Genomic DNA, 17,716 nt, shown 5'->3' on the forward strand with positions numbered 1-17,716 from the left:
CCCCATATTTTAATGGCCGTAGTAAAAACAAGAAGTAAGATTTTGAAGTCCGGTCAGTCTTTTCGGGTTACGAATTAAATGGAACTAGCTTGAATCCAGCCCGAGGACCAATCGACTAATTAACGCTACAATATAGTGGTATGTGCTATATTTTGGGTAAAATCATGGTTCAAATCACGCGCACTCACTCTCAAAAGTGGTACACTGCCTCTTTCATCGATTTCGACACGCTGTGCGCTGCGGAATAAAATACCTAGTTTGAAACATTTTGCGGAAATTAATTCAAGCTAGTGTAACAGTAGTATTTTAACGGGACATTGGCTATCTGAAAATACGCGCAATTAATTTTATATGATTTATAGTAAAACACTGCATTCATGGAAGCATGTTGCAAACACTTTCGGCATACATTTCGCGCGTATATTGCGCGACGAAAAATTTCGAGATTTGACAGAATTTGTCGAATGTTAATTTGCAATAAGAACTCTTGGATTTAATCATATGCTCCTACTGCACCCTCTACTGCGACGCCATTTTTCTTCAGCTTCCCCCATACCGCCTCCTAAGCACAGCATCCCCGCTTATCGCCTCCTGATCGTTTCCGCTTCCTTCCAAATCCAAATAGCCCCTATGGGAGTGAGGGGTGCCGGCGACCAGGTTATGAAACACTGGTCTATTGTGACACCATGTAAAAATAAGTTTCACGCTTCTAAATAAATTTGAAATGTGATGTTTTTGTCCCTATTTTTAATGGACAAGCAACCAATTTCTTGTATTTTTGGAATTGAGATACAAATTATATTAGTGCAAGAGCGTAGTCGATTAGCAGAATCCGCATTTAGAGCGATCGAGCGAAATGGATGGCACAAACTAGAATACTGGCTGATTTTTCTGCATCAAAAGAATCCAAGTATAGGCGTCACAATGCTCTTTTGAACGTCGTAACCCGGCTCTTCGGGCATATTACGGTAGTGCCAGATCTGCGACCGTGTGTTGGCGCAAGGCTTCAACCACACTTCCTTGTTGTCGACGTTTTGCAGACACTGCCCGGTGCTATGTTGGATATGACCTTCCTGGAAACAACACGTTGCGGGTTAGACAGAGCTGTAACTCCCATACCCAAAATACCTAATTGGGGCGGTGGGGGTGAGCTCGAGGGGGGGGGGGATTATTTCGTAAATTAACATGAATTATAGAGTTTTTTGAGATATTTATAGACTTTCTGTAAATTTTCTTAGCGCGATTTATCGTCGTCGGCTGTCTTAATATTAATATCGGTACCTTCCCCCTCCAAAAAAACGCATAATTTGTAAAGATAGTCATTTCGGCGTTGATCCTAACTGCGTCACGACACACCAAGACGTCGATATAATGACGATTTCGCTAACTAGACTGCGAAGTGTGGTGCCAAAAAGCTCCCGTCTAGAAACCCTTCACCCCCAAAAGACCGCCTCATATTGGCCGAAACCAATTTATATATGTCGAATTACCCCTTTTCCATAGGCCCTTAAATGGATGGCGCCTAATATTCTTGTCCTGACTTTCTGAGCCACACATTACAAATAGGCTACCCCCGTAGAGAAAAATTAAGCGCCTTGAGAAGAAATGCCACTTTTCCTCCCACGGAACAAGTTCCTCAGGTCTGATACGTTTCAGCGATTCCGAAATCTTGTGACCATATAACAGACGGGAGGTCACCAAATAGCAACACACAACAAAGTAATTGATAATATTGAGCCCGGCCGCAGATGTATAAGTAATAATTACGGGTCCTAAATTTTCAAAGACACCAATTCTGTCAGTACTAACGGTAAATTGAGCACGTTGGCCAGTAGTTAAAATTTGACAGTGATATATACAATTCCAATTTCATTGACCGACTTCAACCATGACGTTGATATTTGTTCGCCCTTTGCGCGACCAGACCACAATAGTTCGCTAACCATCGAAAACAAGATCACTATCGTAGTGATAACGTACGACGCAGATGGAGGTCGTCCAGGGGCTAGCTCATAGTCCACAGTTGTCTATGAATATTTTGCGACTTACGACAGAGGCTCAGAGCCTCAGTTGTTTAGGATTATCACACGTACTCTTTTAAGGGGTTCTACCCTCTTTTCTCACGAAAAGTGATAGGTCCTCGAAGGACGCTAAAAAATGCTTAAACGTCCTCTTTTTCGCATTTGGAGTTGGTTGCTTATACTTTCAACAATCATTTTATGCCAGACGTTGTATTTATTTATAAAAAATGACTGTAGTCATGACACATGCGGACATGCTGTTTTAAAAATGGTCTTCCAACAGATTGCCGTACCAGCGCTACCTTCGTGTTGTTATTGCAAACATTGCTCGACGTTCTCTCTAACATCCAGGCCTTTTCACATGCGAGGATCTATCGAGATTTTTACGGCGCAAGTTTGAACTTAGATTTGTTAGTTACATCAATTCCGAGCATCTTGACAGCTGTATGTTATATTTCATTGATATTTCCTGTGAACAATTTCACGCAATCGTTAGAAATGATCGTTCCTTATTGGCAAGAGCGAATGGAACCGCAAATCATTTATTATCACAATCTGATACAAAAATTCGATTTGTATTTTATGTGAGTGTTCTTGTAACTTTTGCGTGTTTTTTTTTGTAACTATTACCTGAAGCTACCAATGAAATATAGAACCTCAAACGCAATCGTATCAGTTCTCTTTTCGTTTCGCTCGTCAGCACAAAAAATTGAAAATTGGTAAGCCTATACTTATTTGTCGCTCGTATTTTCATTTTCTGCGAATTTATACGCATGAATGGATAATGGAATTAACACCATAGCGTATATACACTCTTACACTTAGCGAAGAGAATGTGTATAGTAGGGGTGTTCAAGAATGACCTTTTTTCTCAAATTGTATTGGCTACTTGATAAAATTGTTGGGTCACCTAATTTAAGCCTACACACCAAATTTGGTTCAATTCCAACCAGTAGCCGCATTGCTACAGAAGAAAGTATACATTTATTATTTAAAAATGGATAAATAAAAAAAATTCAAAATTTTTTGCTCACCCCATGAAAGTGTTAGGTTGTCTTTATAGACGATGTTTACCAAATTTGACTCAATTCCAACCAGTAGAAGCGGAGTTATTGCCGTCCAAAAATTTGGATTTGAATAAAATAGTAATAGTTAGGGCCAGTTTTTCCAACTCTTGCAACTTTTTTTACAGCTTCCGACAGCTTACTAGATACCCACATTATATGTACTATAATGTTTCAGGATGTTTAAAGGGATTTTATGGTGCAACTTTTTGCAACTTTTCTCTATTTTTCATACCAATTTTTACTGTAGCCTTGATCAAATATTGCGCAAAGATGTTAACGAGTGATTTAAAAACATGCTATAAACTATTTCTAGTATGGTTCTTTTCTCTTTGATTGCCATGACAAAGAGCTATATCAGGGGTCGCCAACTCAAAACGGGTCGCGGGCGACTTTTCAAAGTTCGTAGCGGCCGCGGGCCGCATGAATTCAATATCGATATAAAGTAGGCAACCACGTTTTAAAACTCTATGTCAGTACAACGCAGTGCTACCTAACATAGGCGATGGGCATAGTGATCACAAAAGAATTAACATTTTATTAAAGGAATAAAAATAGAACAGAATATCACCGTCATCAATTTCATTTTATTTTGAACCTTGAGCTGTGCACGATACCTTGAAACGCTTTTTGGGGCTAGCGAGATACGTTACTAGATGGAAGACCATCTCCACGTAAAGCTTGATCTTGTGAAGAAGCCCTAAGCCAGTGGTTTTCAAACCTTTATTGACATGCCCCGCTTTATGATACTGAAAATTGTCGTCCCCCCTTATTGTCACATCACAAAATGCATCCATAAAGCTAGCAATCCGAACGGATAGTTTAATGGCATGGATGGTTATGAATGTTGATGAGAGAATTCTATAATATGAATTCGGGACCGTACACAGAGCAATAACCATAAGAATGAACTCGAGGTAAATCGCGCGTAGCGCGAAAAATTTTTCAGTTGACTGCAGCTCCGCGCCCGCTTCAGATGCTTTCACGCTCCCACAAGGGGACGCGCCCGACAGTTTCAGAACCACTGCCCTAAGCCGTTTTCTAAACGTCTCGGTATTGGCAGTATTTCGGCCATTGCAGGTCAATTTCAGCATTTGCAAAATGCTTTCTTAGCTTTCTTCCGAAATCTCAAATCAAGTCGCGGGTCGCAAAATATGACCTCGTGGGCCGCATGCGGCCCGCGGGCCGCGTGTTGGTGACCCCTGAGCTATATGATGGGTTAGCTGCATCTCACCGTTATCTATGACATAATGGCTTGCAAGCAAGAAGTTCAACTACACATGCCAAGCACGACCGTGTCCGAACAATGTGTAAATAGATCGCTTTATTAATCTTTCGTTTAAATTTGAGTTTCCTATTTCACGAATGCCCAGGCAGACCGCCGAAAATAACAATTTCACTGGGTCACCTTATTCAGGCTATTGACTTTGTTAAAGTCGCCAAGAGTGAGTTCTTCTGCAACGCCTTGTATCAAGTTTGCAGGCCTAGGAGGTTTGGGGTCTTTTATTTTACTTGTTTTAGAGGGAGGGTTATCGCGATGCTGTTTGACTTTTTTTGGGGAAATTATTCCCGCGTTGCGTGATTTTCTTGCTGCATACCGAGATATAATGTAATTTTTTGCGGTATCGGCAGAATTTTTGGCTTGTCAGATGTCCGTGAAATGGCAAAATAATATATTTGACAGCTCTGCAGAGACTAGGTTGTACAACGGAGCCTTTCGAGTATCTCATACTCTTTTATTTCAACTAAAATTATAAATGTCTAAATTAAGTGCAACTTTCTCGCGATATTTGTGCAACAAAAACTTACCCTAGTAATAATTAAAGGAATAGCCGCCGTAAATACTAAATTATTCAAATCCAAATTTTTCATCACAATAACTCCGCTTCACCCGGTTAGAGTTGAGCCAACTTTGGCGAGCATCGTTTTTATGCACAACCTAACAATTACATGGGGTGAACAGAAAACTTTGAATTTTTATACATTTATTTTTATATAATAAATCAAAAACTTTCTTCTCTACCCTTTGCGCCAAGAATGCTGGACCAGCACAAGGTAGAATTTCCCAAGCTATGTTCTGCGTTCAGCTGTTCACAGCCTAAGCATTCCTAATGTGATGAGACTCTTGGAGAAGTTCAATATATTATTGAAAAACATATTTTCGGCTGAAACTCGTTAGGGGTAATCGTCAGTAACATGGCAAAGAATTGAAGATAACATTGTACTGTTTATCAACAATCGTATCACCAAATATGTCGTCTCCCATATGAAATTCTGAATATTCGAGGCAAAGAGACTTATAACCTCAACATACGATTATAATATACGAAATCCTGCCGTAAGCGCAAATAGGTTGCGGGATTTTGATGGAGATTGACTCCAAGGCACTTAATGAAAGGGTACATGTAGTTATGTAGACATATATATTGTTCTCTTTTGAATTCACTGCTAGTTGCTGACGATCACACCTGACGAGTGTCAAACGAAAATATTCAGGTTTATATCAATATCAATATGTTATTAAATCCAGGGCATGGTATGGTATGGTATGGTATGGTATGATATGGTATGGTATGGTATGGTATGGTATGGTATGGAAGTAGGGTATGGCATGGAACGAAATATCGGTATGGAATATCGAAGAGTGCAAGTATGGTATGGCATGGAAATTTCCTAAGTATGGTATGGAACGTGTTTTCCATACTTCCATACTTTTGCCATACTTTGACAGTTTTGCCAGAACCATGACAATAATCCTACTTTCGATTTGTCAAATTGACTGCATACCACAGAAAATAGCTCACTGTCTATGTTCTGTTCATTGTTCATATCTCAAATTGTGATTCATGATTCACCCATCCCGGTCAACATTTATTTGAAGACAACAAAGTTTCGCGACGCACATATGAATGAAAATGATATTAATGATAATTATTCCGATTTAAATATCATAAAAATGAATGATATTCGACCGCTATCACGTTACAATTGCATTTCGCTTATCGTAACTCCCACTACGTAAATAACCAAAGTAGTTTTAAAATCGTAGACTCTGAGTATGTTACATGAATATTTTTATCAATTTGTTGAACTTGGAAATAATTTTCTGCGCTTGGGGAGGATGGTCATCACGCAACATCTATTTGACATAACCATCATTGTGATTCAAAAATATGTAGCTTGTCTTGGAGCGACGTTACGATATGCCGGCCTACAACACGCATTGTAACTTCCTGAAATCTTGTTATTTCTGATATAATGGCCAGCGGACACCTTGATATGGCTAATGAAGCTAACGAGTGTGACCCACAGATTGGCGGAGAAAATAGACATTTGATTAGCTATCGCAAAATGAATATGGTGGTGTAAAATTATATTTAACGATATATTCTAATGCAGTTGTTTGCAACCGGTGGGGAATACCCCAATAGTGGGGAATTTAGGGCCTTCTGGTTGGGAATAGACTCACTTGGAAAACATATTCTTTACATTATTAACTTCGTTTATTAAACGTCTGTATGAAATGCCGATCGTATATATCTCTAATAGCTCCTCGCTCATTTGCAATTCAGCAATTCGTATTATCACTGCCTCCAATTAGCGAGAATCGATTGGACAGCGGCACGCGATCTCCCTCATATAGGTTCTTATTCATTCGTATGCGAAATGGTGTGATTGAAAGCACCTGATTCGTTAAAATAAAATTTCATTTGTATATGAATATGCACTCATGGGAGATCGTGGAATCGCTAACTGATAGCATAGCCGGACTCGTTACTGATGAAATGACATATTTCTTACTGCTCGTGTTATAGTAGCGTGCGACAGGGCAGATTATGGTGGCTTATATCTACCATACGCATAAAAGTTCGTCAACACCAGGAAGTTTATCTGGCCCATGCAATATATTCGGCATTTACACAGGTAAATTGATGCTACCTCGGTACATTTGAAAAAATTTCAAACCCTTCCTATTTTTCTGTCAGCTTACCTCACATATCCATTTTACGGAGGCGCAACATTGCGTGTGCGGTTACCAGTTCACTGCTCATTAATTTTATTGCGTGCTATTCCATTCTGATGGTTTTCACTTTCGCCAATAACAAGTCTTTACAAAAGAAAGTTTTATCAAATTTTATTGGAGGAGCAATTCTAAAGTTTATAAAGGTTGGGAACCTATCTTATAATTTGACAATACCTTGTGTTATGAAATTCTGTACATGAGGTTACTGCTAGCAGTACGTTACCACACCAGATTTTCCTGTCGTGAGATTCCGTTGTGATTTCCAAATAATCCCGTGTGTATAGGCCTATATACGTTCCTACACCGCTGTCGACATATGATATTAAGAAAATGGGGATATCATTGGTGCATCGGGGCAGTGTAAATGGATAATCTCATCCAAAATAATTAGAATATATACACTGGAATATTTCCGCACGTCACAAATAGAATATCTCCAAAGAGGTTGGTCAAGTTGCGAAAGTATGGAAAAAGTATCAAATATGGTATGGAGGAATGTTGCTATGGTATGGAAAATTGTCAAGTATGGTATGGAACGATTGGGCGGGTATGGAGTATGGAAGATTCTCATTCCATTCCATACCATACCATGCCCTTATTAAATCCTAATTTGATCGTAATGTAGGCCTATGTCAGAGCAAAGATATATGTGTATGTAGACATTGTAAGACACTCACCGGTCCGGTCAGGCGTTCAGCTTCGTAAATAGGAAACAGGGTGACTTCACGGAAGAGGTTCTGGTTTAGAGAAAAGCCATGGTTAGATTGGAGGTAGGGAATTTACACTTATACCAGACGTGGACTAATCAGACTACATGTTTCTATGCTCTAACTTATATTCTGATCCAATTTCTGGTGGTTCACAATTGAATATTAGTTACGCCATAGTTAAAACAAAACATGTTTTAAACATGTTTGTTTTAAATTGATTTTTGTTTTAAATGCAAAACTACTAGCGTCACGAATAAATTTAAAACAGTTCGAACAGTTGGAACAGTAACCTACACGAAACCAGAGTTGAGTAACTAGGAAACGTCAAATTTCCGATTACCACAAGAATCAAGTCGAGTTCGTGTCAAATCTGTGTTCATTCTCCAAAACAAGAGAATGGTAAGTGTCTGTACACCAAGCTTGGCTTGTTTCTCACTGTAGAGTTATCCTGCAGCATTTCCAGACAGGATTGTAATCAAATTACAAGGTTCCGAGCAGGGCTTTGGAGCCGGTGCCGGAGCCCGGAGCCGGAGCCCCGGAGCCGTAAATTTTTACCGAAGCTGGAGCCGGAGCCGGAGCTCTAGATAAAATTCAGCCGGAGCCGGAGCCGGAGCTGGAGCCAGTTATTTGAGGGGTAGCTCCGGCTCCGGCGAATTTCATAAGATGCTATTATACATGCAACAACCATATCTGCTGAGTTCACATAATTCAACAGCAGGCCTTCGCGAAATTAAGAATCTTTTCCTCTTCCTGGGGATTTAACAGCAGAGCAGTCGTATGTTTAATATTCAATTTTCGTACATTAGTGCCGAGCCTCGGTATGCGAAATATGTCTGTGCATATTGTGGGTATTCGGCATACCCGCAATTTCATCGTCAGCACAACCTTGTTGCCCAATTGTATACGGTGCGAAAATAATGATCACTATGTATTACGCGAAATGAGAGAGGCTAAAAACGTGATTTCGTTGCACAAGTCGATATGACGAGCACGAACCGAGTAATTCCATCTCATCGTTGCTATGAATGTTTGTTTGTTTTTGGGGTATTCATGGTGTTTGTCGACTACTATGGTCATTTACACCAGGCCGATATTCTTCTTATTTTCCGTAACGGCCCACCTCTAGGCTTTTGTAAGACACCGCTGACGCGGATGAGGTGGCGAGGAGGAGCCTAGGTAAACCTCCAACACTTAGGCATCGGAATTCGGAAGTCGACCTCGGTCGGATTTGGACCCGCGCCCATTGGTGTTGCAGCCGCGGATTATACCACTGCGCTATCTCGCCACCCGTTGCTATGAATCGGACGAGCAAATACTCGTTCTTTCGTGATAGTTCTTTAATCGGGCTGCGAAATTGGACAGTGTTATTGAGTATATGCAATTATGCCTGCTAAATGGAATTCATTACTGCGCATCATCGTCATTCACTCCAGTAAGGATTTTCGAGCGTGAATAGGGGATGGCAGATGAGTAGCCCAAAACCCCATGGTATTTTATGTTGGAGGAAAATTACTGATTTGATACGCAATTTCCAATTTGTAATCATCTGTTTCGTTAACTTGTAAATGTGCAATGTCCGTACTGCATAGTTTAATTCGTTATGGGCATGGCGCAATGTGCATGGCACAGTGTTTAATTCGATTATACGATTCGTTCCAACGGGAAAATATTTTGTTCGGATAAACTTAATCGACACCGGATGGACTGGTAACGAGTACACCAATATCAAACGTCAAACCATTGGCCATTTGGTACAAATCGAATTTCTAGAAAGAAATCGCGTGACAATTAAACACGCGAGGCGCGAAGAAAAATTTTACTACTTTCTTAGTTTAATGTAATGTACGACAATTTATTAAAATAGCTGGTTCGTGGTACAGAACTTGAATATAGCTTTCAATACAACATCCATTGTAGCAGTAAATTTATTAAACTCGAATTTACTGCTACAATGGATGTTGTATTGAAATTTATTTAAAATGTGACTGCTGGATCCTGGATCTGCCAATGCGTAGGAACTGACATTTTAGTCATCAACATCCCAAATGTCGCGGCCATACTGATTATATATTTTGGTTGGCCTTGCAAGTTCACAATCTGAGCAATTCAATTTCGATAATATTACAGAATTTCGATAATATAATGGGAAATTAGCTCGCGGGCTACTCAAAACCTTCTCGCGGGCCACATATAGCCCGCTGGCCGCGGGTTGCCCATCCCTAATATAGAGAGACACCTTCGATAGTTTTCAGAGCCGGAGCCGGAGCAGTGGTAATAATGTGGCTCCGGAGCTGGAGCCGGGGCTAATGTATGATAGAAGAAAGCTCCGGAGCCGGAGCTGGAGCAATGCAAATTTACGGCTGCTTCAAAGCCCTTGTTCCGAGTAACAAGTCAATTTGACTTTAACAGTATTGACTTGAGTCAAATCGAGTAATTTTCAATTTACCACCGATTCAAGTCCGAGTCCAAGTCAGTGAGCAAGGGGTCGAGTCCGAGTCATAGTGTTAAGACTATCGAGTCCAAGTCATACCAGTGTTGACTGTTCAGTATTGAGCTCAGGTCAGGTTCAACTCACTTTTGTGAAACCCTCGGGTGATATCGAAGGCCTCGGATTCATAATATACTCATTTTCTCGCTTTAAACATGAGTTTTTAACCCAACAGAGTGTGTCGAGTCATATGACTTCGTCGAGTCATGCGTAACGCGCAATGGTTCGAGTATAAGTCGAGTGGATACACAAATTGACTCGAGTCATTACAGCCCTGTTTTCAGGAAAACCAGACATGAGATTACCATTAAAATGAGAGCATAGAAACTTTTAACAAATTAGATTTGAATTAGATCACCTACATATCGCTCTAATTAGTCTATTCATACAACTTTACTAGAATCATCGAATTGTTAATCTCAGCACTAAGCCACTGTTATAGTCGACTAAAGAGTCTGCGTGAATGTTAAGTCTAAAATGAAGACAAATCCATCTACATCGCAAGCTTACCTCTACGAATTTCCACCTCTGATTCTCAGGAACTTCGGCTTTCGGATAAACGCAAGACGTAAAAGACACCTTAGATCCCCTTGGCACCAAGCACCGTTCGCGCTCGGCATTCAGTCTCATTTCGCCCTGCCGCGTGTACATGAGCAGCTGGAATGTAGACAAGAATTTGACAAGGGCCATGCTATAGACTTGTTCCAATTACTGGAATTTCAAAATGCGCGACCGGAGATAGAACTTTTACAGCAAATCATTTATTTACTGATACAGCACATAATTACTGACAAGCTACGAAATATTGGGGATAGAATCCGCATTTCAAAAGGACGAGGTTTCGAGTTTGGAAATAGTAGGTATTTCCATCCCCCAAACCTAACCCCTGACTATTACTAATGATTCTTAGCTACGCCACGCCAAACCGCGACCCGTGTTTCTAGTTGTCCTTGAGCTATTTTATTGAATACACAACTACTACTAGAATTAGATCTAGTCAATTTTCAAAGTCCGAAAACATAAGTGAGTGATCAGATTTAACGAGCCGAAATATATATATATATATATATATATAGGCTATATGCAATATTCTATTCCTAGCCTGCTAAAGATACCAATACCGATAGTTGATAATTTTGAATGAAAACAATTTTGCCATATAAGTAAAATGCCATAGGATAAGTCATCTAACCGGCTGCCTCCGGCTCGATTTTCTGAAATATGATCGGCCCAACAATTTATCGGTATCATTGTATTGCACCTTACGAGTCCTGACCGTAACAAGCACGGGACGAATGCTTTAAAAGCTCAGAAAGGCATAGAAAACGTGAAGAAAACGGCATACCTGGTTCCCAGTTTCTCCGTGACATGGAAACAATACCATGGGTTTGAAAACGTCAGAACCCGAATCGAAACATACCGCCGAGGGATCTTTACCGGTCGCCCACTGCGCGATAAAAATAAACATGCAATCCGCCTTGAAAGTAGTCTACATGCTCAGACCTATACAAACTACTGGATTTACAAAATATGCAACTACAACTAGAACTAGAACTACTTACTTTTCAAATTTCGCTGCAAGAACTAAAGCTAGATCCACCTAATTTTCAAAATCCGCTACAAAAAATAGAACTAAAACTGCTCAACGAACCAGTAGTTATACAGTTGAATGTCAAATAAACAGATTGGTAGCTCGTACAAGTCTGTATATGCTTCGTACCTGTCCCCAGTAGACAACATCATCCTCCGGCACCGCGTACATATCCGGGTGAAGATTTTCGAGGAACCAGGAAAAGTCTTTGCATTTCAATTTGTCTCGTATAGCTATTTGTTTTGATAAGTCACCGGCATCGACCTGAAGATAGGACAGTGTTCTGTTAGTGTTAGTCCATGCCAGGTACTAGCGATTTGACGGGCAACTCATTCAGACCACAAATATTCATCACAATAAATCATCTTACGTAATTTGTTGTGATCTTCAACTGGGTATGATTATATATCAAAGCAAGTGACCGATTGAGATTTTCTTTGCAAATATGTTAACTAGAAAATCTGAAGCTTTCTTGAATTATAATTAAAATTATAGCTACACAGTTTAGTCAAGATCGCATTAGAATTGGAATTACTGTTTTCACTAAAACTTGGAATTTGAATTAAATTGCCGATTAGTAAAAAAAAATACAACAAAATTGAGGTTTAGTTAATGTCAAATCGAAGTTCATCCTCATAAGCCCGAGAATGGCAAATGTCTGTACACCAAGCTTGGCTCGTTTTTCATTATATAGTCCTCCTGTAGCATTTTCACGAAAACCAGAAATTAGATTACAATTAAAATGAGAACAAAGAAACATTTCGCAAATTAGATTAGAAGTAGATTACCGATATTTCGCTCTAATTGGCCAGGTGTCTCAAGTCTTATATCGACGCGGATTTCCAAAGTTAAGAAAACTCAACCATCGCAATAAATCATCTTACATAATTTTGTGTTGCTCTTCAAGTGGATTTTACAATAAAATTGGTCAATCGCGTGAGATCAGCACTTTCAGGTACTAAATTGTGCTTTCACGCATATTCTATTGCAGGGGTTCTTGAGTAATGGGTCGTGACTGCAGCAGAGCTATCTTAAGTATATGTCATGCGTTGAATTTCTTGCAACAACAAAATTTCTTAGCGCTTTCCGCGATTTCCTGTAGATAATTTGTGCATATCCTAGGTCACTTCGTTTTGTACTATAGTCAATAAGCGAGAGACGTAGGAAAGCTTGACCACAAAAAATGCCGACCTTTGTATTACACAAATGGGTTTGAATTCATGTTAAGATTTGTCCGAAATTAGTTTCTCTGGAAAACACCATCGGGTACTGCTGGGATGCTTTAGTCTAGGGTTGTGCAACAAGCTGGTGCGGGAATATGAGGTATTTGGAGGTCAACCCCATGCCGCGCCGAGGCACATAAAGACATGGAGTTCTGGCCAACATACGGCTGGGTAAAGTGTGTCGCCAAAAAGATCGGCGGTGTTACAAGCTTGGCAGAAATTTACCGTCGCTGGTTGGCCAAAACGTTCAAAGCTAATATTCTTGGTCGTCGAAATGGTCGGCACCGAATAGTTCCGTCCTTACAATCTGAGTATAGACAGTAGTACAAATGCAGTACAAATGTGACCCGTAGAGGAAAATACTGCCCCCCCCCCCCATTTGAAATCACGTTCGTGTGAGGTTTGGGTCGCGAAATACCACTAAAACTCAGATTTGGGTCGCGGTCTACAAAGTTTAAGAACCACTGTTGTATTGAATGGAAAGAAGTCAATTAACACCAATCTTTATATAATCCAGGGGCGGCCAAAGCAGTCAAAGAGGCTAATCAAGTAGAAATAGAAGCAGCGAAGCGTAATTCTACTCAATCATGAGAAGAAGTAGTGATTTTCCAAGCAACCAAAAACTACTTCAACTAAAAGTAGAATAACTCGTGTTTGTAAACTGCTAAAGTACACGTAAATAGTTTTGAATAGAAGTAACAAATGCGTTCTCATGGTCCGTCAAAGCCAGGAAGTTTGGTCTCTATCTCTGTTATATTGAAAGAACATAATACTTCTGCTTGACCAACTGTCATTAACGAAAAGCAAGCGAGTCACAGAATAGGACGAAATTGTAGAAGTAGCGGAAAATGAGATTTAGTCGATAAAGTACTGCAAGTGCAGGAAAACTACTTGAGTACTTCAAAAAAAGAGAAGTACCCCGTTACTGGCCATCTGTAGTGCTGCATGGGCTCCGCTTACGTGAACCATTTTTTTGGCATTTTATGGGTGGTACTCCGAAACAGAATCCCTACTACACCCTTGGTATTTCTCACCACAGAAACTGGTGTATTTTAACTCATTTTCACCCATGGCAAGGGTAAAAAAGCACCATTTGGCACCTGGGAGTGCCGTTTACCCGTCTCACTCTAGAGTGAAAATCGGCGAACTATACCATCTCCGTTCACAGTGCAGAGAACCCACTTTAGTGACCACTCGAGCACTTTCACCACCTGTGGTCGGATGAACTGTATTTATTTACTTCGCTGTAATGATTTGACGCACATAGATTGATATCAGACTTTTACACACCACTGTATTTTCAAAATGCTCAACTAGAACTAGAACTAGAACTAAGGACTTTTAAAATTCAGTAACTAACTAACTTACTAAAATGCGACTAACTAGATTCTATTGCGAAGCGACTCCCTAACATATATTTTATCGGAATCGGATCGACATTCCACCTGAACATCAATACAGGTAGGGTTGCATTTAAAACTAAAATCAATTTGTAACAAACATTTTTAAAACAAGGCCCTTGTTTAAAACATATTTTTTACTGTTTTGTTTGTTTGTATGTTTAGCCATGGCGTCACAAATATGGCTCTTTCAACGAAAGGGGCTTCCGACCACTGTCATAAACAGATCAAAAATATATTTAACCAGGAATACACCGTTATGCAGCAATTTCCCGGTCGGCGGTTATCACCATCAGAACACCCATTCCGTACCAATGATCTATATCTGCATGGTAAAACTGTTGAATAGACGACGATTTCGAGGGTTCCAGCCCCCCCCCCCCCCCACAGCATCTACGTCGACAAATATGGGTGGAAATCGTCCTAGGTCAGTGGTTCCCAACCTGTGGTACGCCTACCATTAGTGGTACGTGAAGGTCCTCCAGGTGGTACGCGAGTGGATCCTGCTTTTTGTCGACCGAAGGGAGTTATTAGTTCCGGTGGGGTGGATTTTGAGTTTTTTGAGTCGCCACCGTCGTGGTAAGGTCGCCGTCGTGGGTAGGGGCAATCTCACCAATGGTGGCCTACGGGGAAGAGATCTAGTCGTAAAGCAGGGGTCGCCAATTCAAAACGGGTCGGGGCCACTTACCAAATTTCGTAGAGGCCGCGGGCCGCAAGAATGCAATATCGAGACAAAATAGAGGCCAGCCTTTTAGCAAACGCGTTTTTAAATCTTTAGTTCAGTACAACGCTGTGCTCTGTGCTCTCCAACATTGGCGACGGGCATAGTTAAAGTTACCACAAAAGAAGTAATCTTTTATTAAAGAACAGGGTTGTAATGACTCGAGTCACGTTTTCTGATGACCCGACTTTACTTGAGTCATTTTCGCAAAATTCAGAAATGACTCGGTTCGACTCGAATCAATCTGTGTATTGAGTTGGACTCGAGTCATTGCGCATGACTCGAACCAAGTCATATGACTCGAGACTCAGACGGCCAAGACCGACATTTCATTGTAATTTCGAAGAATAGTAAAGTTACCACACTATTGGGATTTCGTCTATTGGCACTGGTATTTAAAAATGCGACCAGAACCTGCGAAAAGTGAGGAAAATTAGTATAATATAAATGCGAACCATTCGATATCCCAAATTAGAGTTATAACAAGAGGGTTAACAAGACTTTAACTGGAAACTGAGCAGTCAACACAATGACTTGAACTCGAGTCACAATACCATGACTCGGACCCGACCCTCTGATCGTTGACTTGGACTCGGACTTGACTCGGTGGTGAATTGAAAACGACTTGTTAAACTCACATTTTATAACTTTGTTTGGTGATATCGAATTGTTCCCATTTAAAATATAAAAGTTTTCCTCAATTTTAGTAGTTTCTGGTCGCATTTTCAAGTACTGGTGTCAATGGACGAAATCCTAATAGTTTGATTACTTTACTATTGTTCGAATTTGCAATGAAATGTCGGCCTTGGCCATTTGAGTCTCGAGTCATGTGACTTGGCTAGAGTCATGCGCAATTAATCGAGTCGAATCGGGTCATTAGGAAATCGTGAGTTGAGTCATTAAAACCCAGTGCTGTTGCCATCGCCGAAGCGGTTTCAGTTAGTGATGAATAGGGGTGTTGGACACATGAGAATAGCTTGTTTTCAAGCAAAAAAAAAATTGAAACTGAAATCAATTCCAGCATTTCAAAATGCTTTACTTAGCGTTTTTCCGAATTCTGAAATCTGACCGCTGGTCGCAAACTACGACTCCGCGGGCAGCGTGTTGGTGACCCATGTCGTAAAGCATTGGGATTCTTACCTAACCAAATTCCGTTTTAATACATTTGACCACAATAATTCCAAATAGAACCACTACAGAAATCATTTGCTGCGCCTTAAACTGGGCGGTTTATTTTCTGTTTCGCTGCCTTCGGCAGATCAACACGGTGGAAACATTTGGACCGCCTTCGGCGCGCGTAACTTATGTAGGTGGCACGCGAGCACCGCATAAACCTCGAAATGGTACGTGGGTGGAAAAAGATTGGGAACCACTGGTTCTTCGGGCGTATTCACACAATTACGGCATAATTAGACAACGTTTGAAAAAAAAAACAATTCTTTCTTTAAAGGCATTTGTTTAAATGTTTTAAACAAAGTGTTTTAAAATACCGTTTGCTTTCAATGCAGCCCAAATACAAAACTGGGTTTCGAGTATAAAATTATAGTTTTATTTACCACAAAAACACCCCCTGGCTACGCCATGTTAATAGCGATGAATCTGAGTTGGCAATGGCAGCAAGAACATCACAAAATTGAACAACGGTGTCACCATTCACTTCGAATGACGAGTGATTTCTATAGTTGGTCGGAAACTACATTTTGGAATGCGCAACTAGATCAAGAACTAAAACTACTACTACTAATTTTCAAAATCGGCAGCTGTAAGAACTGGAACTATAGTCAAAAAAGATCAGTAGTTGAAGACTGTCAACTAATAGATTGACAGTTTGTACAAATCTCACTAATATAGCCTATATACGCGGAAGAATCCTCTTACAAATCTTGCTTTAGGCGCGCGGCGGTAAAACTGTTCCTTGTAGTCACCCATCCATACTTCCACCACGCGTTTGTTATTTCGCGTAATTATGTTGTCCACGTCATTGTATTGGAAACCGCGCCGGTGCATGTGACCGACGTGTGAACAGGGATGAATCTCCAGCGTGCCCCCGCACAGCCATACCTGCGTTGAAAAGGAGATAAGACAATGTGTTAAACGTGGGGTTGGACAACTTTTCAGTTTTTCCCAATTAGATTAGAATTATTATTAGGAATTTCCAAAAACGCGGAAATTGAAACACATTCCGGATTAAATATAAATACAACAATAATCAATTTCAGTTCATATCTATTCAGAGTTCATATCCATAAGCACAAGAATAGCAAATGTCCGTACGTTTGTCTCGTCTAGAAATGTACAGTTTTCCTGTAGCATTTTCATTAGAACCGGAAATTAGATTCTAATTAAAAAAAGCATACAGACATTTTGAAAATTGTATTGGAATTAGATTGCCGGCATTTCGCTGTAATTATTCTAATTATACAACTATATTTTTCGAATTGTCAAAGTCCGCACCCCGTACTACCACGTTGCGA

At 40.3% G+C, this 17,716-nt stretch overlaps 1 protein-coding gene across 2 annotated transcripts in view; it reads right to left on the reverse strand.

Moving 5' to 3' along the window:
- Nucleotides 1-730: 730 nt before the first annotated feature.
- The window catches only part of LOC145443348 (polypeptide N-acetylgalactosaminyltransferase 6-like), a 29,737-nt gene continuing 12,751 nt past the window's right edge, over nucleotides 731-17,716 (reverse strand). For both annotated transcript variants that reach the window (XM_080321326.1, XM_080321327.1), the window contains 6 exons: nucleotides 17,121-17,303; nucleotides 12,028-12,162; nucleotides 11,653-11,754; nucleotides 10,818-10,964; nucleotides 7,787-7,846; nucleotides 731-1,073 (listed from right to left, as the gene is read on the reverse strand). In XM_080321326.1, the coding sequence (XP_080177452.1) occupies nucleotides 897-1,073; nucleotides 7,787-7,846; nucleotides 10,818-10,964; nucleotides 11,653-11,754; nucleotides 12,028-12,162; nucleotides 17,121-17,303 (804 nt within the window). In that variant the 3' untranslated portion in view covers nucleotides 731-896. The remainder of the gene's footprint in view (nucleotides 1,074-7,786; nucleotides 7,847-10,817; nucleotides 10,965-11,652; nucleotides 11,755-12,027; nucleotides 12,163-17,120; nucleotides 17,304-17,716) is intronic.

Source organism: Botryllus schlosseri, chromosome 7 (assembly GCF_051294905.1).
Source record: "Botryllus schlosseri isolate E-star chromosome 7, Bs_hap1, whole genome shotgun sequence".
NCBI lineage: Eukaryota > Metazoa > Chordata > Ascidiacea > Stolidobranchia > Styelidae > Botryllus > Botryllus schlosseri.